This window comes from Oryctolagus cuniculus, chromosome 4 (assembly GCF_051225735.1).
Source record: "Oryctolagus cuniculus isolate XC-2025 breed Fujian yellow rabbit chromosome 4, ASM5122573v1, whole genome shotgun sequence".
Lineage (NCBI taxonomy): Eukaryota > Metazoa > Chordata > Mammalia > Lagomorpha > Leporidae > Oryctolagus > Oryctolagus cuniculus.
The window spans coordinates 123807611-123835184 of record NC_142870.1 but is presented as its reverse complement, the minus strand read 5'-3'; the positions used below and the strand labels follow the sequence as shown (position 1 = coordinate 123835184).

General features: G+C 43.2%; 1 protein-coding gene and 1 long non-coding RNA gene across 17 annotated transcripts in view; one reads left to right on the top strand and one right to left on the bottom strand.

Moving 5' to 3' along the window:
* The window catches only part of LEKR1 (leucine, glutamate and lysine rich 1), a 219674-nt gene that overhangs the window by 188003 nt on the left and 4097 nt on the right, over positions 1 to 27574 (top strand). For all 16 annotated transcript variants that reach the window (XM_070072606.2, XM_017346867.4, XM_008266381.5 and 13 more), the window contains 2 exons: positions 4916 to 5080; positions 10265 to 10564. In XM_070072606.2, the coding sequence (XP_069928707.2) occupies positions 4916 to 5080; positions 10265 to 10564 (465 nt within the window). The remainder of the gene's footprint in view (positions 1 to 4915; positions 5081 to 10264; positions 10565 to 27574) is intronic.
* Positions 12805 to 23032, bottom strand: LOC138849352 (uncharacterized). The gene is made up of 3 exons (XR_011388100.2): positions 22955 to 23032; positions 16968 to 17027; positions 12805 to 12933 (listed from the first exon to the last, which is right to left on the bottom strand). It is a non-coding gene; the product is annotated as an uncharacterized LOC138849352 (long non-coding RNA).

Genomic DNA, 27574 nt, shown 5'->3' with positions numbered 1-27574 from the left:
GTATTATGCAATAAGTGATTATGTTATAACATGGTGATAAGCCTCATCAACAGAAGATGGTAATAACAAACTCAAACACAGAGTTCTCACTTGGAAAATAACCAGTGAAGAGACAGCACTTTGTACGTCAGTATTAATTACAGATTTTATAAAATCTAATGATACATTTGAACAACAAAAACAAAAGGAATTAAACAAGGGCAATGTTCAACAAGTTCTAGAGTCATCAGGAAACCTTTACCAAGGAGATGGAATTTGAGCTAGAGGAGACTGTAGATAAATAAAAACCAAAAATAATTAAAACCTGAAAGTGTACACAACTGATTTTACTACTTGCAACTCTTGAACTCATATATTACTTAAACTTTTCTAAGAGGAATTGCCTCATGATTATCAAGATTATTATTTTATAAAGTGATTATGCTTTATATATATATATATACATACACTATCACCAATTCATTTATTTTGTATAAACATAAGTCCTGAAAGCCAACATGTCTTAAACTAACAGCTCCTATCAACATGCAATAGCATTTGGCATAGCAGTTAAGACACTACTTGTTCACCTACATCCCATACAGTAGTCACTGGGTTCCAGTCCTGGCTCTGCTCCTGATTCCAGCTTCCTACTCTGCATCCTGGGAGGCAGTGGGTGATAACTCAAGAAGTTCAGTCCTGGGGCCAATGTTGTGGTGTAGCAGGAGTCCCGGCCGCTCCATTTCTGATCCAGCTCCCCGCTAATAGGAAGGCAGCTGAGGATAGCCCAGATGCCTGAGCCCCTGCACCCATGTGGGAGACCCAGCTCCTGGCTTCAGCCTGGCCCACCCCTGGCCATTGGAGCCATTTAGGGAGTAGACCAGCAGATGGAGGACCTCTCTCTGTGTGTGTCTCTTCCTATCTCTCTGTGTAACTCTGCCTTTCAAATAAATAAAACAAATCTTTAAAAAAAAATTCAGTTCCGGGGGCAGAAGTGGGTCTGGGTTTGCAATGCCTGACCAGAAGGAGAGAAAAAAAAAAAAAAAATTCAGTCCCTACCACCCACATGGGAGATGTAGATTGAGTTCTGGGCTCCAGCTTTGGCCTGGGCTAGACCTGGCTTTTGCAAGCATTTGGGGAGTAACCCAATTTTTGTCTTGATAAAAAATATTCTCTCTCTCTCTCTGCCTGCTTTTCAAGTAAATAAAATAAATATTAAAAATAAGTAACATGGGCCGGCGCCGTGGCTCACTAGGCTAATCCTCCACCTTGCGGCACTGGCACACTGGGTTCTAGTTTCGGTCGGGGCGCCGGATTCTTTCCCGGTTGCCCCTCTTCCAGGCCAGCTCTCTGCTGTGGCCAAGGAGTGCAGTGGAGGATGGCCCACGTGCTTGGTCCCTGCACCCCATGGGAGACCAGAATAAGTACCTGGCTCCGGCGATCGGAGCAGCACGCCGGCCGCGGCGGCCATTGGAGGGTGAACCAACGGCAAAGGAAGACCTTTCTCTCTGTCTTTCTCTCTCGCTGTCCACTCTGCCTGTCAAAAAATAAAAAAATAAAAATAAGTAACATGGACCAATAATTTGGAATGAATTCATCTTCTCAGTGGCAAATAATATACTCCTTAGGCTAATTATTTTGTTTGTGGGCTCATCATTTTATTCAAACCACTCAGATGAAGGAACCAGTAGTCCCAACTCTGGGCACTATAGTGTCAACACATTTAGACGGCTCTTCTTTTCCCATTGCAGCTTCCCTAAAAGTTTGAAAATCCCATATTTTTCCCTGGTGCAAATTAAAAACCAAACCAGGAATAGTCAATCACTTTTCCCCCTCTGCAGCGCTTTTTCCTTCTCACCCTCCATATATTCCTTGCTTTTCCCTCCCTTTCCTTGCAGTAGTGCCAGGAATAATTCAGAGGCAAGACAATCTGCTTGCCTCCTGCAAGAAGAGAACATTGTCCACATGCAGGCTGGGCGCCATTACCCTTCTTCCTTGAATGTTTCCTTTGTTTCATCTACAGCAGGAGATACCACTGATTTCTCAAATGACTTCTCCATAATAAAAAAAAGTTACAATTTGTCCTTCTAACCTAGTTTATATTCATTCTCATTCTTTTAATTTAAGAAATTATATATTTTTGAAAGGTCTATTTGTTTTGAATTAGCTGTTAGACTCTACCAATTAACCACATGAGTTTGTTTTAAACATTTGATAGTTTTGTACCTTATTATACACTTTCCTTGAGTTTCTCCAAAAATCTTAAAGTTGTTTTTTGTTTAAATAGCGTCAGAACATCTTGTGGAGTATTAACCCTTAAGGTTAGACCTTCCAACTTTCCCACATGTTTGGTGTTTGATTCTCTCCTTTCATATGTTCCTGACTTATCACTGACTGAAGCACAGTGATTGCAGGGGAAGTAGTAGATGTCAGGCTAGGGAATGCACGGCTGCCATATCCAGTGTTTGGGTTGCACAAGAGCTGGGTCATAGGAAGAAAGGGAGCTGGAGTCTCACCTGCGCTCTGTTCACCGAGGTCTGCACCTGGCATGAGACCGGTTTCCATCTAAAGAAGGAGTGCTTTGTCAGTTCACACAAGGGCACATCATGTACAGGAGTTTTTATTTTATATGAATGCATTGAGAAACTATTAAGAACAAAATAATCTAGTTATATTGTGTAAAGAATACTGTGCTGTGTATAGCACAGATTGGAGAGAAGCCAGAGTAGCAAAAGGAGGTGGGTCAGGAAGTGACAGTGGCCAGGACTAGGGTTGTGGAAGATATAGACAAATGGATAGAGTCAAGTCATCTTTGGTTGGGTGTGGAGGGTAAGGTGTGACTGATAATGCTTTAGTTACTGACTGAAGTGACTAGATGGATGGTGGTGGTGCTGTATCCTGATATGGGGAGAAGCTTGGAGAAAAATTGGCTTGGGAAGAGGGCATTATATTGAGATTTCTGAACCATACAGGTTATTGGAGACACCTGTGGGTTGTCTAAATGGCTACCAGGAGGCAAGTGGATGTAAGTACCTTATATTCAGAACAGTGTCTATTCTTTTTTATTTGTTTGTTTTTTGTTTAGATTTATTTATTTTCTTGAGAGGCAGAGTTACAGATAGAGAGGTCTTCCATGCTGTGGTTCACTCCCCAAATGGCTGCAGAGGCCAGAGCCGAGCTGATCTGAAGACAGGAGCTAGGAGCTCCTTCTTTGTCTCCCATGCAGGTATAGCAGCTCAAGAACCTGGGCCATCTTCCACTGCTTTCCCAGGCCATCAGCAGGGATGCAGGATCAGAAGTGGAGCAGCCAGGACTCAAACCGCACCCCTATAGGATGCTGGCACCTACAGTGCCACAGAGCTGGCCCCTGTTCTTTTTTCTGACTGCTTCAAATACTCTCTGTGTCTTTAGAGTCTGAGAACAGCTCATCTGAATAATTCTACAATGTTCATAAAAGATCCTTAGTCATCTTTCACCCAAACAATTCAAAAATTTATTTTGAGAGAGCCAGAATAACTTCTTGCATTGAGACTAAACATAATTACTTAGCCTTGGGACAAATGTTCAGTCCTCTCCCAGATGCAAAAAGAATTTAATTGACTCCACACTGGGGCTGATCATCTGTCTGCCTTTTATTTAATTTAAAAGGCTTGGTGCAAACTTTCTTACCAAACGTTCTATGTCCTGATACCCTGGTTTCAGTTTTTCCTTGAGAAACTCAAGTGGCATGGTTCCTTCTTTTAATGACCAGGATCACACATTTGGTCAGTCGGAGAAAGGGGGAGAGATAAATGTCCCAATTTACCTGGCACTTACCCCCACCTTGGGCATAATGCAAACTAGAACCTGCCTATCCCTGGTATCCCTTCTCTTGTCCTAGGAGTGAGTGACGCCAGCACTCATAGTTTTGTTCTCTCTCTTGCTCCTGCAGCAGAGCCAAAATCAATGGGCAAAAACCATATGGAGGGAGATGTTGGCTTAACTGAAGGCAACACTGCCTAAGGCTTAGTGCTGAGAATGGGAGCGCCTGCTGGGGAAGGAGTGAGTTATGGTTTCTGGAGGTGTGAGGCACACCGCAGTCATTTGCTATGGATTCTGTGGGGAACACAGAAGGGCTGGAGCGTGAAAGTAGCCCCCACTGACTGTTGAGTTCCTGCGTGTGCTAGAGCTTTACACAAATGCCCCAGCTCATTTAATCCACATGATGACCCTCAAGGGAACCAGTCATAACCCCACCAGGGGAGGTTACTGCCACAAACTTGAGATCACACAGCTAGCAAGCGACAGGGCCAAAATTTAGAGCCAGGATTTAAACTCAACTCCACCTGAATCCAAAGTCCTTGTTTATTCTTTTCACAGTTCACGGAAGCTTGAAAGACTAAACTAGGAGGTTTCTAAGTTCCCTTCTAGCATTGTGATTCTAAGTCAAAACATGGATACAGGAGACACTATGTTTTCCTTGAGTCATCGTCCCAGCCTCCATCACATTCAAATGATTATCTGTGAATCCAATACATTCTACGACCTCCATCAAGAAACAGTCACTTGAAAAATCATCATTGTATCTTGTAGCCCCTCTGAATTTTCACCTGAACATAATATAAACGCCTCAAGAACTGTAGGATTTTTTTTTCCTTTATAGTCTGCTGGGAAGGACTGAGTTTACAATATAAATGACTAAGCTTTTAGTCATTTAAGTAGAAATGACTACTTTAGTACTTCTGAAAACTGTCACATACATAGAAGGTCTTAGAAAGTCTTGGACTGTTTAGCTCAAGGTTAATTCTAAGTCAGAATTTTTTAATACTAGAATTTTTAAGATAGTTTAATTAAAAATTTAATGTTACAATTATAACACATTAGAGTCTGAAAATAAAATCAATGTACTTATTTTAAGGTAAAATGATTTAATAGTGTGTTAAATACTGTTTTCCAGATTGAAGCTGAACTTGCCAAGGAAAGAGCCCGACATTTAATTGAATTTGAGGAACAAGCTCTTCTCTTTAAGGAAGAAGCGAAACTGGAACTTGATATTGAAAAAGAAAAGCACCAAGAAATAATCCAGAAGTACAAGAAAGAACAAGAAGAACTACAAACGAAGGTCTATAATTATGCTGTTCGTCATCATTTATATATGTTTGAAACTGCAAATACTGGATATTTCCTCCTAAGAACACTACAGTCTTTATAACTTTGGTAGCTTTCTTCGCAGTCACCATGCCTTGATTTTAGCCACACAAGTAAAATGATGTGGCTGGTCTCCAGAGTGGATAACTGAAATAAGTTGTACAAGTGTACAAACCAGATATGAATGGATTTTTTTCTACTAGAATAAACTTATTTTTAAAACAGCGTAAAATCTATGATCAATAATTAGCATGGCTGGATAGTCCAACATTGCAAATATCCAACATCAAGACAGGTATTTTACATAATTAAAAATGTCTCAATAACTAAAACATATCCTTTTTAACTGCAGATATTTTCAGTTCTATACGGCTTTGAAAGAAGAGGGAAATTTTTATTTTTTTTATTTGAAAGACAGATTCCACCCACTAATTCACTACCTAAATGCCCACCATACCCAAGAGCAAACATTCAGTCTCCCAAGTGGGTGGCAGGGACCCAAGTACTTGAGCCATGGTCTTGCTGCTTCCCAGCAGGAAGGTGGCTCAGAAGTGAAGTCTCCAGGACTTGTCCCTGGCACTGGGATGTGAGCGTGTTATGTCACAAGGACCTCCCCTAGGGAAATATTTTTAGGTGTAATCATACCTCCCTAATTTCTTAAATAGAGTTCCTCAAATATAATTTAAGTTTTTCTTAAAGTTCTCCTATTTTTACAGGACTTAAATTGTATGTGTATATATTAATCAACACTCAGTGGAGAAATCATATTTTGAATAAACTTATTAAGAGCCCATGTTAATTAAGCAGCAGATGAGACCTAATAGTCTCTGTATTTGTGTAAAGGAGATATGGCACAATCATTTCAAGAGTTCATTATGAATAGCACACAACCAGCTAGTTGGATGTATGACCATAGCAGGACCATGGGGCCCCACTCTCAAAAAGGCCTTGTGCTTTGTATTTAATGCTCTTCAGATGCTACCTTGAAATTATTAATAGTTTCATCTCTGCATTTGTGTTATGTGAGTTCCTAGCAGGACAATGAAGCATGTGTGGTGAGCTTGGAGCCCCCATTCATCTGAGGTTCTCCCTCCCCTAGACTGGTTCTCACCTCTCACTTCCTGGCCCTTGGCACCCCAGGCTCTGCTGAGTCTCCCTGTGGGGAGCAATCCGGACTAGACTGAGTTACTCGAATTAGGACTTATTCTATGCATCTGCTCTCCCACAATATGGCGCTGGGAGAGAAGTAAACAGCTTTCGCACAGCTGCCTCCAGTTCAACCAATTAACTGTAGGACTTGCTCCTGATTGGAGAAGAGCAGCGTACTCGGCGTGTGGGCAGCCGAGTTGGGATTGGCGGAGGAGGACTATAAAGGAGGAGAGAGACGGCATGCACCAGGAACATCTATGGGGAACATCTAAGGGAACCCGTGCAGCCCCCGAGAGAACCGGCCGGCGGTGTGCCGCTCCCCTGCGGAAGTGGGGAATGTGGCCAGGGGGAACTGCCCTTCCACGGAGGTGGAGGGGATGGTGGCCAGCCCGGGAGGAGCCAGCGGCGGGCCCGGGGAGGGCCGAGCAGACGAGGGAGCAGCGCAGGGTCCTGTGTTGCTCCTCCACGAAGAGGGGGAGCGACATAATGGTGCCGTGACTCGGATAGGAAACCTAGCTTGGATAGGAAACTTAGGACGGATATGAAACTTAGGAGGGAAGAAACGGGAAGAACTGGGAAAATACCGGAGAGAGAGACTAGCAAACAGCCTAGGGAAAAGCCGGACGAAAAAGGAGCCGGAAGAAGCTATTGAAAGCCTAGGCATAGACTCGGATACGGACTACGGGGGGAAGCTGGGAGAAATCTCTAAGGTCGAAAGCGAAAGTGAAAGCTAGAACAAACAGACTCGGATGCAGACTGTGGGGAGAGGCCAGGAGAAATGAGGGAGGAATATCGTTGGAGGAAAGCTTGGGGAAACATACCGGGTAGAGAAAAATGTTAGGGAAATTGAAGCCGCGGGGGGCAGGCCAAGGCGGAAACGAAAGCCACTTTGGGGTTCTCAAGTTAGCCCGGGAATAGGGGGCGAGAAGTTGAAACCAGAAGCTGAGACGCAAGCCAGGTTGGGATCCGTCTGATTAGCCCGGGGAGCAAAGGACGGGAAGCCAAACCGTGGGGCGGAGACGTACGCTGGGTTGAATTCGCCAGGCTAGCCCGGGGAACTTGGATTGAATGCTAGTGGTGGAGACGCAAGCTACGCTGTGTTACTCGCGGAAGCCGCCGCGTGCAGAGAGAGCACGGGGCGTGAATAGATAGGGAACGCTGGCGTAGGCCGTGGTTCAGACGCGAAAGGGTTAAGCGTGGAGACCGCGGAGCGCGCAAAGCCGAGCCGCGCAAAGCCGGGAAGCTGCGCAGATGAGAGAGGCGCGCGGGCTGAAGCGGCGCAGAGCCGGGAACCCGCCGGCGGGGCGAGGTGCCGGGAAGCTGCGGGGATAAGAGAAACAGAAGTTTGGAAGTGAAGTAAAAGAGAAATGGGAATGCTGGAAGATAGAAGTGAAATGGGAGAGGTAGGAATGCCCGGAGATAGAGAAATAGAGAAAAATAAGGCCTCCCCTCAACATGCCAATTAGAAGGCTTGGATTCGGTCTGCCCGATTAGTGAGGCGATGAGTACCTGGGCGGCTAGCCGCAGGTCACCGAAGACAGGCACGAATTAACATCAGTAAAGCTTCCCCACAATGCAACAATTAGAAGGCTTGGATTCGGTCTGCCTGATTTAAGGCGGTAAGCGCCAGCAAAGCTCGACCAGAGTATGAGCTGCAGGTCACCGAGATAGGCACGAACCAACACTAATAAGTCTCCCCCACAATAAGGCAATGAGAAGGCTTGGATTCGGTTTGCCTGATAGGTCTTGTAAGTCCCCTGCAGGCAGAGCAGAGCATGCGCTGCAGGGCACCGAACACAGGCACGCATCAGCGCCTAAAAACCTCCTCACAACATGGCGAAGAGAGGACCCGGATTCGGTTTGCCTGATAGGACTTGTAAGAGCCTGTGGCAACTCTAGCAAGTAGAGCAGAGTGTGTGCCGCGGGACACCGAAGACAGGCGCGTATCAACGCTAAAAAATAAAAAGAAAGGGGGATCTGTGGGGAGCAATCCGGACTAGACTGAGTTACTCGAATTAGGACTTATTCTATGCATCTGCTCTCCCACAATATGGCGCTGGGAGAGAAGTAAACAGCTTTCGCACAGCTGCCTCCAGTTCAACCAATTAACTGTAGGACTTGCTCCTGATTGGAGAAGAGCAGCGTACTCGGCGTGTGGGCAGCCGAGTTGGGATTGGCGGAGGAGGACTATAAAGGAGGAGAGAGACGGCATGCACCAGGAACATCTATGGGGAACATCTAAGGGAACCCGTGCAGCCCCCGAGAGAACCGGCCGGCGGTGTGCCGCTCCCCTGCGGAAGTGGGGAATGTGGCCAGGGGGAACTGCCCTTCCACGGAGGTGGAGGGGATGGTGGCCAGCCCGGGAGGAGCCAGCGGCGGGCCCGGGGAGGGCCGAGCAGACGAGGGAGCAGCGCAGGGTCCTGTGTTGCTCCTCCACGAAGAGGGGGAGCGACACTCCCTTCACCTTTGACTCCTGTTGCAGCCCTGGGTGGCTCAGGAACCCATCAGCAGAGGAATGCAGACAACAAGCTTGAACTTGCCAGATGTTAAGAGTTTCTCAAGAGAAGTCCTTAGTCCTAATTTTGTTAAATGAAATCTCCTGATTTTTAAATGTTGACTCCATTTATTAAAAACAAAACATATGTGTGGCTGTGTGAGCCTTTTCTTCCAAGACTGCCTTGCTCTGTTTGAGTGTCAGCTCTCCTCTGGGTGATGGAAACCACCATTCAGACTTAGCAGTGACCCCCTTCCCTCCTGAACTAATGGAAGGTAGCAGAATGTTAATTCATAAAATTACTATTTGTGGTGAATATATTTATTGCAAAAGCTATTCCATATGTAAATTAACATTTGAAACAAATTTTGGATACACAACCCTTTAAATAATTGTTCACAACATCCTGGGGACTTTGGTCTATGAATGTTTTCCAGATTTTTTTGTGGGTTAGCTTCTTGTTGTGCTAATATTTATAATATGACAATATCAGTAGTGTGAGTAATAAGGATACGTTTCATCAGAAGCAGCTCTGCTCTTCTTTTGTTTTCTGTTGTTTTGTTTAAGAAAAAAAGAAAACAGTCTTTTCCCTTATAAAGACCTCATGTGATGAGGAAGAGCTACTCCAAATTATTTTCTAATTTAATTATATAGAAGGACCACCTTCAGAGGCAGTATATTTTCTAAGTATTCTAGTATTCTCAAGAACTGTATTGTCCATTATGGTAGCCACATGTGACTACTTATATGTCCATTGAGTTTATTAAAATTAAATGAAATTTAAAATTCATTTTTTAACCATACTAGCTATATTTCAAGTAGCCAATACTGGCTTTTGAGAGCTGTTATTTATATCTCTTCCCAACTTACTGATCAGTGAGATCACATTTATACCACAGAAATCAGATACAGACTTGGGATTTTTTTTTTTTTTTTGAGAGTCAGTTGTTAAACATTTGCCAGCATATCACTGTCACTAGCCTCATATTGCTAGTGTCCATCATTACTGAATTGCACAGAATATTTTTATCATCAAAGAAAGTTTCTGTTGGGCACTGCTACTCTAGAATGCACAGTTCCAGTGTATATAAGAAAGAAAAAACAATCTTGTTGAAGGAAAGCATGTTGGTATGGCATAAGTAGAGTATAACTGTGATGTTCTCTCTGCATCTCCAAGCATCAGGTATTTTGAGGTTCCTAAAACTCCCTAGTTAGGCACAGACAGGCCCCTGATTTGCTTGTCAAGACTTGAGATGTCCTTAGTAGCTCACATACAGTCACAGAGATGTATCTATCTTCAAGTGTACCCAAGTGAATAATGTGAGACCTTGTTAGATGGAAAAATAAAAGTTTGTCTTAACTTTCAAAATCTTGAAGGCCCACACATCAGAGGATTTGTTTTCATCTGATTACAGGGTACACTGATTAATTAGAATAAACCTCTTAAAAACCATAGGAACTCTGTGGTTACCTAGAGACTGTTGTCTACAAACTAATGAGAGATTTATCTTACAGATATCTGACTTAATCGCAGGCGCTACAAGGGATCTAAGGCTAGAAGTGACCAATCTTGAAGAAAAACTCCATGAATCCCATATCCGATACGCTACAGAATCTGAATCAAAGGCAAAAGAAATTGAAAACCTTAAAAGTTTGGTTGCAGAATTTGAGTCTCGCTTGAAGAAGGAAGTTGACAGTAATGATTCACTTTCAGAAGACTTACGGAAGGAAATGCAACAGAAGTCAGATGAACTGGAAAAAGTAATGCTGGCACAGACACAACTGATGCAGCAGTTTAACCAGTCCCAGGAAGAGGTAGGGAGCAGATGATGATAGCTTTGCAATTATGGAAAGAGCACATGCTTTCTAAGCAAATAAAAACATGAATAGTAGCTTGATGTCATGGAAGAGTCCTGGACCTGGGACCATATCCTGGCTCTGTCCTTGCCAAGACTCACCTAACCTCTCTGGACATGAGCTGCTTAATGTCTGAAGTGCCCTCAGCTCCCAGTTCTTTTGCAAATGACTACTTATATCCCACAAGACTAGGAATGTTTATTTATTATGTCTCGTTCTATGTCTTTGCCAAAGAAACTTTGAGAACATTTACTGCTTAGGTTTAAAAAAATGTGGACAATGTATTTTAAATAAATTTTACTTTAGGGTTTTACTTTCTGTCAACCTAAACTTACAAGGTGAATGATTATTTCAACAATATTTTTATTTAAACTGGAGTAGGCTTATTTTGACTTGAAAACTGTTTTCTAATGAAACATCATGTCACATTATAATATTTGATCCCATTTATTACAGGATAGCAAATCAAGGCAAATTCTGAATGTTAGGAAGAAATCATATCTTTGTTGGTTTTATTGGCATCTTTTTTAAAAAGATTCATATTATTTATTTGAAAGGCTGAGTTAGAGAGAGGGGGAGAGAGAGAGAGAGAGACGGAAGGGAGGGGGAAAGAGAGAGTGCTTGGGCCCTGCACCTACATGGGAGACCAGGAGGAAGCACCTGGCTCCTGACTTTGGATCAGCGCAGTGCGCCGGCTGCAGCACCGGCTGCAGCGGCCACTGAGGGGTGAACCAATGGAAAAGGAAGACCTTTCTCTTGTTCTCTCTCTCACTGTCCACTCTGCCTGTCAAAAAAAAAAAAGAATATTATATTCTTGCTACATTTAAATTATCATTCAAAATAGAAAGTTTATATAATTATTATAGGTAGGAAGTACACTTACTGCAATGAATTATAAATATAAACTATGGCATGGACAAAATACTGGATCAATAATAGTACTTAAGTGTCCAGTGTTGTGGCACAACAGGTTAAACTGCCACTTGCAATGCCAGAATGCTGACTCCAGTCCTGGCTGTTCTGCTTCTGATCCAGCTCCCTGCTAATGCACCTGGGAAAGTAGCAGAAGATGGCCCAAGAACTTGGGCCTCTGCCACCCATGTGGAAGACCCGTGTGGAATTCCTAGCTCCTGGCTTTAGCCTGGCCCAGCCCTGGCTATTGGAGCCATTTGAGAAGTGAGCCATCAGGTGGAAGACTTTCCCTCCCTCCTGCTCTGCCTTTCTTTATTTGAAAGAGTTACAGAGAGAGAGTTCTTCCATCCACTGGTTCACTCCACAAATGGCAGCAACAACCAGAACTGGGCCAATCTGAATCCAGGAGCCAGGAGCTTTTTCTGGGTCTCCCATGTGGGTGCAGGGGGTGCAAGCACTTGGACCATCTTCTACTGCTTTCCCAGGCCATAACAGAGAGCTGGATAGAAAGTGGAGCAGCCAGGACTCAAAATGGCACCCTGTGGTATACCGGCACTGCCGGGTGGGGGGGCAGCTTTACCCACTATACCACAGCGCCAACCCCCAAATAATAAATAAATTTTTTTAAATAATAATCCCTGGATCTGGGGTTGTGATAGAGCAGGCAAAGCCACACCTGTAACACCAGCTTCCCATAATGGCAAGTTTGTGTCCTAGTTGTTCCACTTCCAATCCAGCTCCCTACTAATGGTCTGAGAAAAGCAGTGAAGGATGGCCCAAGTGCTTGGGCCCCTGCCACCCATGTGAGATACCTATTTGAAACTCTTGGATCCTGGTTTCAGCCTGGCCCAGCCCTAGCCATTGTGGCCATCTTGAGAGTGAATCAGCAGATGGAAGATCTCTTTCTTTCTGACTCTCCCTTTCTCTCTGTAACTCTGACTTTCAAATAAATAAATAAGTCTTTTAAAATAATGGTAATAATACCTAAGACAACCCTTATAAAAAATAAAAAGTATATATGTGTTACAGACAAGGGACTGATTGAAGAAGGTGAAATAATTTCCGTAAGGTCATACAGCTTGGTAGAACCAGGATTCAAATTGAATTTCCAAAAATGAAATATAATGTTTCCTCTTTCAGGAAACCTGAGTTCTAGAGATTTTGCCTTTAAGTTTCAAGATGACCTCATGATTAGCACTCAGCATCTCCAGGCCTCAACAAGAAGCAAGCAAGCAAACAAAAAACAAAACCAAATAAGCACAGTACTTACCCTGCCAGATGGCTAAGGAGTCAAATGATTGAGCGTCTCATGTTGGAGCATAGTGGCACAGGCTCCAACAATAAGGGAGCCACATCAGCAGTCCAGACAAGGGTAGGGTGGAAGAGCACACTGACTCAACTCCACTGGAGAAACCCTGAGGGAGAGAGAGATGAGACAGCAGTGTTGAAGTTCTAAAGGAGGGACAGCAGTTCAAGGAGAGAAAGGTCAAGGCAGCTAGACTCTGGACCAGCTGGTCTAAATGCTGAAATGTAGGTAAAAAAGAAAGTGAGAGATAATTTCATTTTTTAAAGTTTATTTAATTTATTTATTTATTTATTGAAAGGCAGAGTTACAGAGAGAGGGAAAGACACAGAGAGAGGTCTTCCAAATGGCCACAACAGCTGGGACTAGGCCAGGCCAAGTCAGGAGCCAGGAGTTTCTTCCAGGTTTCCCACATGGGTATAAAGGCCCAAGCACCTGGGCCATCCTCTGCTGCTTTCTCAGGCAAACCAGCAGAGAGTTGAATTGGAAGTGGGGAAGCCAGGACCTGAACTGGTACCCAAATGCAACACTGGTGCTGTAGGCCATGGCTTAACCCATTGCACCACAGCATCAGCTCTGAGAGAGAACTTCTAAACTAGGATGAGTAGAAAAAAGAAAAACTGGGTCTGGCACTGTGGTGTAGTGGGTAAAGCCACTAGCCTGCATTGTTGGCATCCCATATGGGCACTGGTTCTAGTCTCGGCTGCTCCACTTCCAATCCAGCTCTCTGCTATGGCCTGGGAAAGCAGTAGAAGATGGCCCAACTCCTTAGGCCCCTGCATCCGTGTGGGAGACCTGGAAGAAGCTCCTGGCTCCTGGCTTTGGATCAGCACAGCTCCGGCCGTTGAGGCCAAATGGAGAGTGAACCAGTAGATGGAGGACCTCTCTCTCTCTTTCTCTGCCTCTCCTCTCTCTCTGTAATTCTGACTTTCAAATAAATAAATAAATCTTTAAGAAAAAATGTTAGCATCTATCTCGGTGCCAGGCACTGTGCTTGGTGTAGGCTCTGGTGGTGTGATTATAAACAGACTGACAACTGCTACTTCTGCTTTCAGAGAAGAATTTATTTTTGAGAAGCAGAGAGAGAAAGAGAGCAAGCTCCCACCTGCTGGTTCTCAAATGCCCTCAACAGCCAAGGTTGGACCAAACTGAGGGAAGCTGGTAGCTGGTGGACTCAACTCTAGTTTCCACGTGGGTGGCAGAGACCCAATTGCTTGAGCCATCATTGCTGCCTCTCAGGGTTTTCATTAGCAGGAAACTCGAGTCAGGAGCCAGAACCAGCTATTGAACCCCGATACTCTGATTTGGCGCATGGGCATCTTAACTGCTAGGCCAGATACCTGCCCCCAAAGAGGATTCTAAATAAACCTTGCACAGGCAATTAAATTAACATCCAGGGGGAAAGAAAGACCTAAACAGAAATGTAATATATAAAAAGCATGAATGAAAAGCTAGGAAATTTGCCTTTAAAGTGCCTATATGAATTATCTATTGCCATGCAACAGTTCACCGCAAATTCAGTGGCTTCAAACAACAAATATTTATTATCTCACAGCTCTTCTGGGTGAGGAATCAGTGTGGCTTAGCTGGTTGCCCCTGGCTCACAATCTCACAAGGTGGGTATCTCATCGTTCACCATGGCTACAGTCTCATCCAGAGGCTCCTCCAGCAGAGGCTGGCTTCCAGGCTCTCTTATGTGGTGCTGAAAGGAATTGTTTCCACAAAGGCTATAGGACTGAGTCTCTGGCTTGGCCAGAGGCCTCCCTCAGTTCCTTGCCACATGGCTCTCTCCACAGAACAGCTCACAGTGTGACCACTGACTCCCGCTGGGGCCAGCAAGGGAGTGAGATTGAAAGAGAGCATGCCGAGACAGAAGCCACACTTTGTAACTTCATCTTAGAAGTAGCCTCTCATTGCCTCTGCTGGCTTCTGCTCATCGCTCAAGGTGAAATGATTGCACAGCGTGTGACTGTCAGAAGGGTGGGGAATCACTGAGGGTCACTTCAAAGGCTCCAGTCACTAGACCTCTGGAGGTGATTTTAGCAAGAGGCACTAGGCCAAAAGTGAAGAGTGGATTTCTTGTTGAGACGAGACATTGTTCACAACAAGAAGTCGTTCACAACTAATGAGCACAAAGCTCCTTCTGCTTGTTAGCTGTAAGAGGAAACTGCTTAGAAGTGAAGTTCTATTTTTTAAATGTGGACTTCTTAAAGATATCAATATCTGGTACCATTTTATTTTACTGATATATAAATAATCATGAATCATTTCTAGAAGGTGAAATGGATCTTCTCAAAAACAAAAACGAAGGATATGTTTTGGGGGGTGATTTCCATTAGTGGGGAGAGAGTAAGCTAGATTTTCCATTAGAAGCTACCAAAGTCTCACTTCTTAGTTACATAATTAGAGCTGAACTGTAAGAGTAAATAATTAAGGCTACTTCGCTGGCTAAGCATGCCAAAGTCCAGAATATGCTTATAAAAATAGGAAATGAGCCAATAAAAGTGATAGGTTTTATGAGCCAGAAAAAATCGAAACTATAATCTGTAAGTAAAAAGCACTAAATTTTTGATCATGCATTCCAGACACTTGAAATTTCTCGAGTTCTGGAGAAGGAAAGCTGCATTTAAGTGGAGAACAAATTCCCAACAGAATAGAGATAAATTAATGGTCTAATAAGGAGGTTAATTAAGGGAAGGAAAGTCCTGTTCCTTTCAAGACGCCAAAAAGTGGGTAGACTTTGTTTTTAATTGTATGAAGAAAGTTCTCAAGGTTAAGAGAAAAGCCAAACAAAGCTTCTTAGGGGCAAAGTGGGCCTTCCTAAGTGGAGCCGGGATTATTGGAGAGAATACACAGAAACAACAAGGGTCACAAGGACAGGCAACAAAAGGCAACAGGTCAATAAGAAGAAAGAAAATGGAAAATAAAACTGCATTGGAATGTAAATGTCAACAAGGAAGCCTCTGAGAATTCTTCTGGGGAAAAGACACATGCATTTAAAAAAAAAAATGGAACAAAAAGAGGGAGAAAGAAGAGAAAGTTAGTATGTAAGAGAAAAGCATATTATCATTAAAACCGAGTAGTTAAAATGAATCAGTGCTTGCTTCCTAATGCCTGTTTTCTGTTCCCCCAGTTCCATGTGAGTTGTGTTAAGATCTTGCAGCTCCACTGTTAGAGGCCTTATGATCCAGAGGAAGAATGGGGTACATTTAAAAAGAGAGAGCGAGAATGAGGAAGGGAGAAAGAGAGAGAGAAGGCAGGAAGGAAGGAAGGGAGGGAAGAAAAGAAAAACAGCTTTCATACAACCACCACAGGAAAACCAGGACAAAAAGTTCGGTATTTTTGTCGTTTTAAGACTATCAGTAAGGAGGAAAGGGACTATAAGGTTTAAATTCCATAGTCCCAATAGCCATGTAATGAAGATAAAAGATACTCAAAAGTAGAAAATAGTGCTCTGGGTTAAACATGGAGAATTGAATACATACATTTCTATCTACTTTATCCCATTACCACAAAAATGGCAATAATCAAGGCTGGCATCCCATTCGAGTGCCAGTTCTGGTCACTACTGCTCCACTTTGGATCCAACTCCCTGCTAATGCACCTGGGAAAACAGCAAAAGATAGCCTGAGTGTTTGGGCCCCTGCCACCCATGTGGGAGACATAGATGGAGTTCCAGGCTCCTGGCTTTGCCTGGCCCAGCCCTGACCATTGCAGCCACTTGGTGAGTCAACCAGTGGATGAAAGATCTCTTTCTCTCTGTCTCTCCCTCTCTTTCAAATAAATAAATCTTCAAGAAAAATTTTAAAAATGAAATGGCAATCATCCATAAGGATCAAGAGAACAAGAATTAACAGTAGATGAAAAATATATCAACAAAGTTTTGGAAAAGTGAAAGCAAGTATCTAGGAGGTAACTGAACTCAGCAGAATATTGAAAATTAATGCCTGCAGGGGTGAGTTTAGGGGGATCCAAAAAGGAGCGAGCCAAACCACGTGAACAGGAGAGACTCAGGAATCAGAGACCTCAAACACTTCTGAAGGAGGGACAGAGAGTGGAGCTGAGGGCAGGACTATTTGAAAGATTGTAACAGGAACAGAGAGAGCCTCAGTGGCTCTCCCCGGTCCCCAGGCAGCCTCTACTTACCATCTTGGCAGGATACCAGAAGTTCATTCACTAGCAAACTGCATGAGAGAGGCACAAAACCTGAGGACACAAGAAAACAGAGTACAGTATGAAGCAAGAACCACAGAGAAAATCTGTGTATTAAGTGGTGAGACCCCCTCCCCCAGTCCCTGTCACACATTTGTGTCCCAGAACACTGGTAGCAGGCTTATATATCAGTAGCCAGGACTGGAAACCCTCCCTGGAGAAATGAACTGCCTTGAAAGATGACGCCTATGGACATTTACAGGGGGGTATCCTAATGAAACGGTTGTATCCATGGCCAAACTGTATATTCAGAAGCATACCAGCCAATAAACCCTATCCAGGAACACAGAGTCTTAACATTCTGGAGACTCATTTTTAAACATGAAGCTTCTGTAGTATGAAGGACTAAAAAACCATAAACCGGTAAAAAAAAAAAAAAAAAAAAAAAAAAAAAAAAAAAAAAAACAGAAAAAAACAAACACGAAACCATTCAGGGAACAGAAGAGAGCTTCTGGAAAAAATAGAGTTAATAATCTGAGATCAAAACAGATGATACTGTGTCCATTAAACATGAGTAGGAGGCTATGAAAGAATAACAAGAATGAATTTTAAAAATGTAAAGGCTGAAATGAAAAAAAAAATGTAGGTTATATGACAAATCTCCCAGAAAGCAGAAGCAAAAAGCAAAGCCATGGAGAGAAGAAATCAGAGGATTGGTGCAGGAAATCTCATACCCCAGTAGTAGGAGTTCCAGAAAGAAACAGAGAGAATGTAGGGGAAGAAACTATCCAGGAACTGATTCAAGGGTATCTCCAAGAACTGAATGGTCCACTGTGTATCCAGCATAAAGGATATGACCACCCATCATGGTGCAAGTGCCCCACCAAGGCACTTTAGAATGAAATGTCAACACCCTAAGAATAAACCAAGGCCGGCGCTGCGGCTCAATAGGCTAATCCTCCACCTAGCGGCGCCGGCACACCAGGTTCTAGTCCTGGTCGGGGCGCCGGATTCTGTCCCGGTTGCCCCTCTTCCAGGCCAGCTCTCTGCTGAGGCCAGGGAGTGCAGTGGAGGATGGCCCAAGTCCTTGGGCCCTGCACCCCATGGGAGACCAGGATAAGTACCTGGCTCCTGCCTTCGGATCAGCGCGGTGCGCCGGCCGCAGTGCGCCGGCGACGGAGGCCATTGGAGGGTGAACCAACGGCAAAGGAAGACCTTTCTCTCTGTCTCTCTCTCTCACTGTCCACTCTGCCTGTCAAAAAAAAAAAAGAATAAACCAAAGTACTTAAAAGCTTGGGTGGGGGAGGGGAAGGAAAGAGGACCAGCCCATAATTAAAGGATCAGGAATCAAAACAGCATGAGAATTCTTAACAGCAACTGTAGAAAATAGAAGACAAATCTGAAAGAAGATTATTTCTAGCCTAGAATTGTGTATCCTACCAAATGATTAAGTTTTCAGTATCAAATTAGGATATTTTTGCAAAAATGATACTTTTCTTGCAGCCCTTCTCAGAAAGCTATTAGAGGCATAAGACACCATAATGAAGGGATAACTAAGAAAGAAGATTCAGGAATCTTGAAATAAGGGTTCCAACACAGGAGAGAAGTGGAAGGACTCCCCAAGATGAGGGTAGGAAGAAGTGCTGGGCCTGCAGCAGTGCAACAGAGAACTGTGCGTGCTGAGCAGGACAGTGTTCTTAGAAATGTGTCTCCAAGGACGAAGTGGAGCAGAATAGACTGCCTGGAGTGCTTGAACCTGTTGATAGGATATTTACACTTCTGTGAGTTTACTGTGAAATCTGTAAACAACTCCTAGAAAACTAAGCAGATAAGTAATGAGGTGATGCCTCTAGATGAAACCTGCTCAAGAAAGGAAACAGAGGGCCAGTGCTGTGGTGTAGTGGGTGAACAGCTGCTGCCTGCGATGCCAGTGTCCCACGTGGCACTGGTTAGCTCCCTGCTAATGATCTGGGAAAAAGCAGTGGACATGACCCAGGTGTTTGGGCCCCTGCCACCCAAGTGGGAGACCCAGATGAAGCTCCTGGCTCCTGCCTTTGGCCTGGTCTGGCACTGGCCATTTCAGCCATCTTGGAGTGAACCACAGGATGGAAGATAACTCTCTCTATAACGTAAACCTTCAAAATAAATTTTTTTTAAAAAAAGTGAAATATAAGTATAGTACTCCATATTGCTCAGGAGTGCATAATATTTATATATTTAATCATAATAATGGATTTGGCTAAAAATTATGATAAAAATATCAATTGCCTATGGGGGTTGGGGAGAAGCATCTGTTGGGATTTGGTATAGGAAACTAAACACTCATCTTCCACTCTGTGAAGTCAATAGGTCATGTTCAAAATTTAAAAAAACAGATAATGTAAATTAGTACAGCCGATGTGGGAAACAGTGTGAAGATTCTTCAAAAAGCTAAAAATACAACTACATATGATCCAGCAATCCTACTAGTGGGTGAAAAATGAAATCATTCTGTCAGAGAGACATCTGCGTTGCCATACTTATTACAGCACTATTCACAATAGCCAAAAAATGGAAACAATCTACATATCCATCAGCTGATAAATAGACAATGAAAATGGGGTATATATCTACAATGGAATATTATTCAGCCACAAAACTGGATGAAATCCTGTCATTTGCAGAAGCACAGGTGGAACCGGAGATCATTATGTTAAGTGACGTAAGCACAGAAACTGAATGATCTCACTCATATGTAGACTCTAAAACAGTTGATCTAATAGATGTTAGGAGTATAATGGTGGTTACCAGAGGCTGGAAAGAGTAGGGGAAGGGAGGGATACAGATATTTCGATTAACAGGTACTAATTTACATTAGATAGGAGTAAGATATTCTGGTGTTCATTGCACAGTAAGGTGATTGACTATAGATAATGTACTGTGTATCAAAAAAAAAAAAACTAGAAGAAAGGATTTTGAATGTTTTCACTGTAAGGAAATATTAAATATTTAAGGAGATGTTTATCCTGCTTGGATGTTATGACATGCATACATATGTAGAAACAACACATGGCACCCATAAATATGTATTAAAAAAGTAGGAGGAGGCATTTGGCACAGCAGTTGAGAGCCTTGCCATAGCCTTGCCATAGCCATAGCCATAGCCTGTACTGGAGTACACAGGTTTGAGCAGTGACTCTTCAACTTATGATCCAGCTTCCTGCTAATGTGCACCTGGAAGGTGTTAGGTGATGACTGAGGTACCGGAGTCCCTGCCACCCACATGGGAAACTCAGATTCAGTTCTGAACCCCTGGCTTCGGCCTGGCCCAGCCCTGACTGTCGCAGGCATTTGAGCAGTGACTCAGCAGATGGAAAATCTCTGTCTTTCATATCTCTTTCTGTCTTTCTCTCTGTCTCTGCTTTTCAAATAAAGTAAAAATAAATGTAAATTTAAAGAATTTTAAATGTATACGTTTTAAAAATTGAAAACATATGAAGTAGTCATATTTTGATGTTATTTAAAAATATGAAGATAAACATCAGAAGTCATTAGCTTAAAGACCTGAACATGGTTGTTCCTGGGAGGCAGGACTTGCAAGTAGGAAGGAATGCTCTTTTTCATTTAAGCTTTATAATATTATTTTAACTGTATTTGACATATTACTTTAACTTTTAAAATTTAAAAATAATGGAGCAGAATACAGTATTAAAGACCCTGCTGTGGAGAAGGTGGCAGAAGGACATAGAGGAAAACCAGGAAAGCTGTCAGTATAGCACAGAAACAACAGAATATGAACCATAATCAGATTTTTTTAATTGTGAGAAATAAAAAAAATTAAGATAAAGAAGATTATAGTAATAGATGCCTAGGACATTTCTATTTATTCCTCAAGTCTAAGAGCAAGGACTACTTACTAAGGTGGGAAATACTAAGATAGGAATGAAATTGAAGAAAAATAGCAAAAATTTGATCTGGGATTTGTTAATATGCTGATTAGCCATAAGTATATTAGACATTCACATCTCGAATAGGCACTGTCCCCACAGGGTAAGCTGGCTGCAGACAGTTCTGGAGACATTCCTGTGCCCTGGGTACTTAAGCCCTGGAACTGAGTGAGATCACATGGGGGTGAGGGTTGAGAACAGGGACTGTGACTTACAGAGACTGAGAAGAGGAGGAGGAAAATCTAGCAAAGGTGACAGAGAAAGAAACTTCTAAGGAGGTAGGAAGAAAACCAGAGGAGAATATTGTCAAGGAGTCTAAGGAAACAAAGTCTTTAGAGAAGGGAGTTTGCAACTTACACAGGTCCATGATCTCTTATCTGAAGACTTTGGGTTTCCATATGTATGGAATTTAAGTTATTTTGAATTTAGTGCATATACCCCCCCCCCCCCCGCCAGACCCAGGGCAGCCCCCTCCCATGCAATGACATTAACATTTCTGCAGTGAAACACCTGAATGTTCACATTGAATGGGATAAAGACTGTAATTAGCTTCCTGTCTGCCCAGACAGATTTTATCACCAAAGTAATGAATTACAAAAATTTTCAAAGCTTTTTAGATGTCAAAGTTATGGCTAAAGGATTGTAGATTCTCTTGTCTTTCATTATAACAGCTGTTTTTATTTTTTATGTTGGTTCATCTGCCTATCTCTTGACATCCTGGACTTATTTTTGTTTAAAAACAAAACAAAACAAAACAAAGTACATGTGTTAACTCTATAGGGTTGCAGATACAGAAACAGGACAAGAAAAAAGTCAAGTAAGAATTTGCCTCCAAGCTACGAACTGTGGTTATCAATAAGGGGTAGGAGATGGGCAGGGGATTATGTTAACTCTAATATTAAATTTTAAGTAGACATAACATTTTCAAACACAACTTATTTGGAGCGATTTTCTTAGATTTAGGGTATGCATGTATTATATTTGTACATTAAATCAATTTAGAGAAAATGGCCCACCTTTCTCTTTCTCCATAAAAATGGAGAAACCAGTGTACCAGTTAGTAAATTACCAAACAAGTGGCTCTCCATTTGGGGACATCCTAAGTAGAATTAGGACATCCATGTCTCTTCCGAAAAGGAAGGGGATAAAGGGAGGTTCTCTAACATCTGGCCCCACCAGAAGAAGGGGGCAGATCAGGAAAGCTTCTAGGGGCCATGAACTACTACCACTACTACTACTACTACTACTACTACTACTACTACTAGGCTTGGCTGTCAGGGAGTAAGGCTGAGAACCTGAGCCTCAGGGCATTGACAGAGAGGGATTTAAACTGGGGGTGGGGAGGGGAGATGCCAGAAAAGTGACAGGATGCGCAGAAATACTGAGAAACTGGTTTTGTTGTGTTTAATTCATATTAATTAAATCTTAAAGTTGCATTGTTGATTAGGAAAAGCAGTCCTGAATACTATGTCTTCGTGGATTCTTCCTCCCCATCCTGCAAATCTACTCTTGAATCACATCAGTTTGGGGGATTATTGCCCCTGACTCTACAACTTGGTTTTGATGTGTCTCCTATCATTGGTTTTGTTATATTTGCAAGCAAGGAAATATACTTCTAAGAGCAACCTGCCTGACATCCATCTTATTGGAAATTTGTTCAGATCCTCATTCCTGCCTTACCGAAAGGCCATTTCCACTGCTTTTCTGCAGTATTTCGGACTGAACAGATGAGCTGAACAGAAGCGTTTGAATGGGAGCTGGGCACATCCTTTGCTAACTCCTACGCTTCTTTCTGGTTTCCACACCTTTTCCATAGAATCTCCTTTCACTTCAGCCCCCTACCCAGCTGGCTGGCCACCCACTTACCCTGGGATTTATCTAGTCAGGGTTGGTGGAAAGCGTAATGCCATCTTTCCATGACTGGTTCAGACCTCACTGGGTGTAGAGCATGAACAAAGTCTTCCATCTGTGCTTATTCTGCACTGAGGACTTGCTGGCATGTTCCTCCCGAATTATGCCGAGTACAGCTGATTCCCATTGTAAATAGATTCTCACCTTCAGAGCCATCTATTCAGCAAGTCTTCTCTTGCTTCTTCCACTGTGTTTGGAATTGAAAGCAACCCAGCTGTCTCTAAGGATGAAAGTCAAAACAAACACAAAAAATAAACCACTCTTACATGTCAGAGTGGAGGAAATAGCCCATTTTTTAATATTAAAAATTTCAAACAGATGGTAAGCTAACTTATATTTTCATTTTGACATTTACCTACTCTGTGGGAGTGCAATTAAGCCATATTTTAAGCCCATTCAAAGTGGCTTTTATCTGAAAATGTTGTAGAGATCTCAATAGGGAGTGCTCACAACCAACTGGAAGAGCCTAAGGATCCAGAAGCACTAGTTCTCCCTCACCTAGATCACCTTAACCAAAAGCCACTTGGAATAGGGGCCCCCACCATGCAACTTTTAGGCTCCTGCCGTCATCTCTGCCTCCCATCTTGCCTCACTCCAGGCCATTTTCCACAGAATCGGCAAAAGGCTCTTCCTTGCTAGTGCCCTGCTGGAAATAAAATTCCCAGTGACTCCAGATGGTTCTCAGAATTATGTCAAAAATCTGGTATTAACGGGTTGCCAAATTCCTTCTTGATCTAATCTGATCACTCCTCCCTTCCTCAGTCCTGGTCTTTCCTCCCCTTGGGCACATGCACCTGAGTCCCCTTTCAACCCCAGGTGTGCCTCTCCCTCTCTCCCCACCAGGCGTCCGCACTCACTGCCCCTTCTTCACCTGGCTCCTGTCTCCCTTTTCGACTTCCAGTTGAGTTGTAATTCAATGATAACTAATTTACCACACTAAAACACAGCCAGAGACAATGCTGTCTAAGACATGTTTGGTGATACAGCTTCCCTGATTATTTTCCTGTTTGCCTACCATTTCCAGTCATTGAATGCATTCCACCTTACACATTTTTCCATGTTGTTCAACAAAAACAGATATAAAAATGCTGCAACAACCCAACTTTCCCCTTGCCTAAATTGCTGAAGACAGTCTAATCACAAGTGGCTGATTCTTTTCAAGTCTGATGGAATTTTTCACTAATGTGTCTACTGACTTTAGCCACATCCACATGTCCTCTTGTCATGCCCTGTCACATTCCACTTCTGAAATAGCAACCCTCAACTTGCATGTGTCTCATTTCCAGTTTTTAACCCTTTGATTGAAAAAAATTACAACATCTGAACTTCCTGCTGAATAGAATTATAATTTCAGTTTTAAACTAGGGAGTACTGGTGGCCAGGATCTGAAGATTAATAAGATTCATCCAAGATTTCATAGCATTTTGGCACAGACAAAAATAGAAGCCCCGACTTGGGATCCTGTTTGTAGTGCAGAGGTCCCCCTGGTTGGGAAATAACAGAAGAAAGATTTTTTTTAATTTTTTATTTGGAAAATATAAATTTTCAAAGTACAGTTAATGGATTACAATGGCTCGCCCCCCCCATAATTTCCCTCCCACTCACACCCCTCCCATCTCCCGCTCCCTCTCCCATTCCATTCACATCAAGATTCATTTTCAATTATCTTTATGCCGGCGCCGCGGCTCAATAGGCTAATCCTCCGCCTGCGGCGCCGGCACACCAGGTTCTAGTCCCTGTCGGGGCGCTGGATTCTGTCCTGGTTGCCCCTTTTCCAGGCCAGCTCTCTGCTATAGCCCGGGAGTGCAGTGGAGGATGGCCCCAAGTCCTTGGGCCCTAAACCCACATGGGAGACCAGGAAAAGCACCTGGCTCCTGGCTTCGGATCAGTGCTGTGCGCCGGCCGCAGCGGCCATTGGAGGGTGAACCAACGGCAAAGAAGAAAGATATTTAGTCCTGTGCCATGAAAGGTAGTAACCTTGAAGAAGAACCAGCCCTAACCAGATATATTCCTGAGCAGTGGGCTGCAGACCGAGACAGTCAGCAGTAGCTGGCCATACACTCACTCTGGAATATATTTAGTTAGGGTTCATGGGAACTGTGCCATGACTGCTTCAGACCTCACTGGATGCAAAACATGGGTACAAAGTTCCACTTGGAGTCTGCTGGCTCTTGGCTCCCAATGCACTTGCTGTGGGGATTTATTGTTCACTCTACCTTTTCATTTTCTCCTTCAGGAAATTGTCACTTGCCAAAAATGACTTTTAAGTGACTTGCTCCATGGATGTTTCTCTAGAGCACTATTCCTTTAAGACTTGAGTTTCATATTTGTGAATTGATTGGGTTTTCTTTTCTTGTAGTGAAAGCTCTGTCGTCTCACCCCTCATCACTTTATCCTTCATATTGCTGCATCTGTTACTCACGTCACCAGTATGCTGACCTCATTATTCTTTCCTATCCCTTTTTTGTTTTAAATATGCAAATAAAATTAACTCTTACTGCTTTTTTTTATCTTTTTTTAAGATGTATTTATTTATTTGGAAGGCAGAGTTACAGAGAGAGAGAGAGAGAGAGAGAGAGCAAGCGAGCAATCTTAGATCTGCTGGTTCACTCCCCAAGTGTCTACAAAATGGCTTATGCTGGGCCGGGCCAAAGCCAGGAGCCTGGAACTCCATCTGGGTCTCTCAAATGGGTGGCAGGGGCCCAAGCACTTGAGCCATCTTCTGCTGCTTTACCAGGTGCATTAGCAGGGAGCTGGATCAGAAATGGATCAGCCAAGCCTAGAACCAGTGCTCACATGCAATACTGGTGTTGCAGCTGGTGGCTTAACCATGCAAGCCCCTCTCATAGCTTTCTTAACCAAGAGTATTTTCATACTAATTTATTGAAATCAGCTTAATCTAATCACATCTACACATTTTCTGCTAGAAAAAAACATATACTTTTTTTCCTTTTAAAGGAAAGTTTATATAATAGAGTTTAGAAAAGTTGGACAAAATCAGATGAAAATGCCCCACTGTTTTTTATTGCTTCATTGTCCAAGGAATAGTATGGTCCCTGCATACCTGGTGTAATGTCTTAGACAACTAATTTTATTTTTTTAACTTTTTTAAAAGATTTTATTTATTTGAGAGGTAGAGTTAACAGTGAGAGGGAGAAACAGAGAGAAAGGTCTTCCTTCCGTTGGTTCACTCCCCAAATGGCCGCAACAGCTGGAGCTGCACCAACCTGAAGCCAGGAGCCAGGTGCTTCTTCCGGGTCTCCCATGTGGGTGCAAGGGCCCCTAAGGACTTGCGCCATCTTCTGCTGCTTGCCCAGGCCACAGCAGAGAGCTGGATTGGAAGAGGAGCAGCTGGGACTAGAACTGGCGCCCGTATGGGATGCTAGCACCACAGGCAGAAGATTAACCTACTGCACTGTGGTGCCGGCCCCCATTTATTTAATTTATTTGAAAGTCAGAGTTACACAGAGAGAGAAGGAGAGGCATAGTGAGAGGTCTTCCATCCGCTGGTTCACTCCCCAATTGGCTGCAACGGTTAAGAGCTGCGCTGATCTGAAGCCAGGAGCTAGGAGCTTCTTCCGGGTCTCCCACATGGGTGCAGGGCCCAAGGACTTGGACCATCCTCTGCTGCCCTCCCAGGTGCATTAGCAAGGAGCTGTATGTCAAGTGGAGCAGCCGAGACTCAAACCGGTGCCCATATGGGATACCGACGCTGCAGGCCAGAGCTTTAACCCACTGCGCCACAGCACACCACCATTTTTAGATTACATTCAGCACTTAAAGAGTCTGAGCTTCAGTACCTTTCTTTGTCAATTTTAATTGTTGGCAACAATTAATTGGGTGAACCCTAACATAGCTCCTTATTAATCTTTCTCTCTGCCCACCTCCCCTGTGTTTCCAACAAGTCCTGATATTTCAAGTAGAGTCGATGTGAACCATGCAATAAAATCACAAATGGCATCTTTGTTCAATTCCTTAAAAAAAAAAAAAGTGGGGCTAGCATTGTGCTGTAGCTGGTAAAGTCACTGCCCGTGACGCCAGCATCCTATATGGGTGCCAGTTTGAGTCCTGGCTGCTCCACCTCTGATCCAACTCCCTGTTGATGTACCTGGGAAGGCAGCAGAGGCTGGCCTAAGTGCTTGGGCCCCTGCACCCACATGGGAGACTCAGAAGAAGCGCCGGGCTCCTGGCTTCAGAATGGCCCAGCCCTGGCCATTGCAACTGTTTGGGGAATGAACCAGCAAATGGAATATCTCTCTCTGTCTCTCCCTCTCTCTCTGTACTTCTCTGCCTTTCAAATAAATAATCTAAAAAAAAAAAAAAGACAAAGATAAATAGAATTATTCCACAATTTAAAAAATATATGATCATCGATGTATATAAATAATTATATAAATGGTGAGACTTTGAGCCATACATGCTGCTTATTTTATAGAAAATTACTCTGCAACTAGTTAATCTGGAATTATTCCATATTCTTTCATTTTGATTTGGAATTGAATTCTGCCCCTAATCAGAAGAAACTCAAATACAGGAAGAAGCTACTGTCCCTGACACTGTGTAATTTAGTTCCACTGACAGCAGATTAGTCAGTAATCCCTTCAGGGGATATTTTCCACCCGAGTCAGGCTTGGGAATGCTCCGGCTCTTCTGACAAACAAGCCAACCTGATGGAAATTCATTTTGCATTGGTGAACCCTACAGCACGATCATTTTAACTGTGTTTCCTAATTAAAATAGCATTCTACTTGGAACTGTTTACTT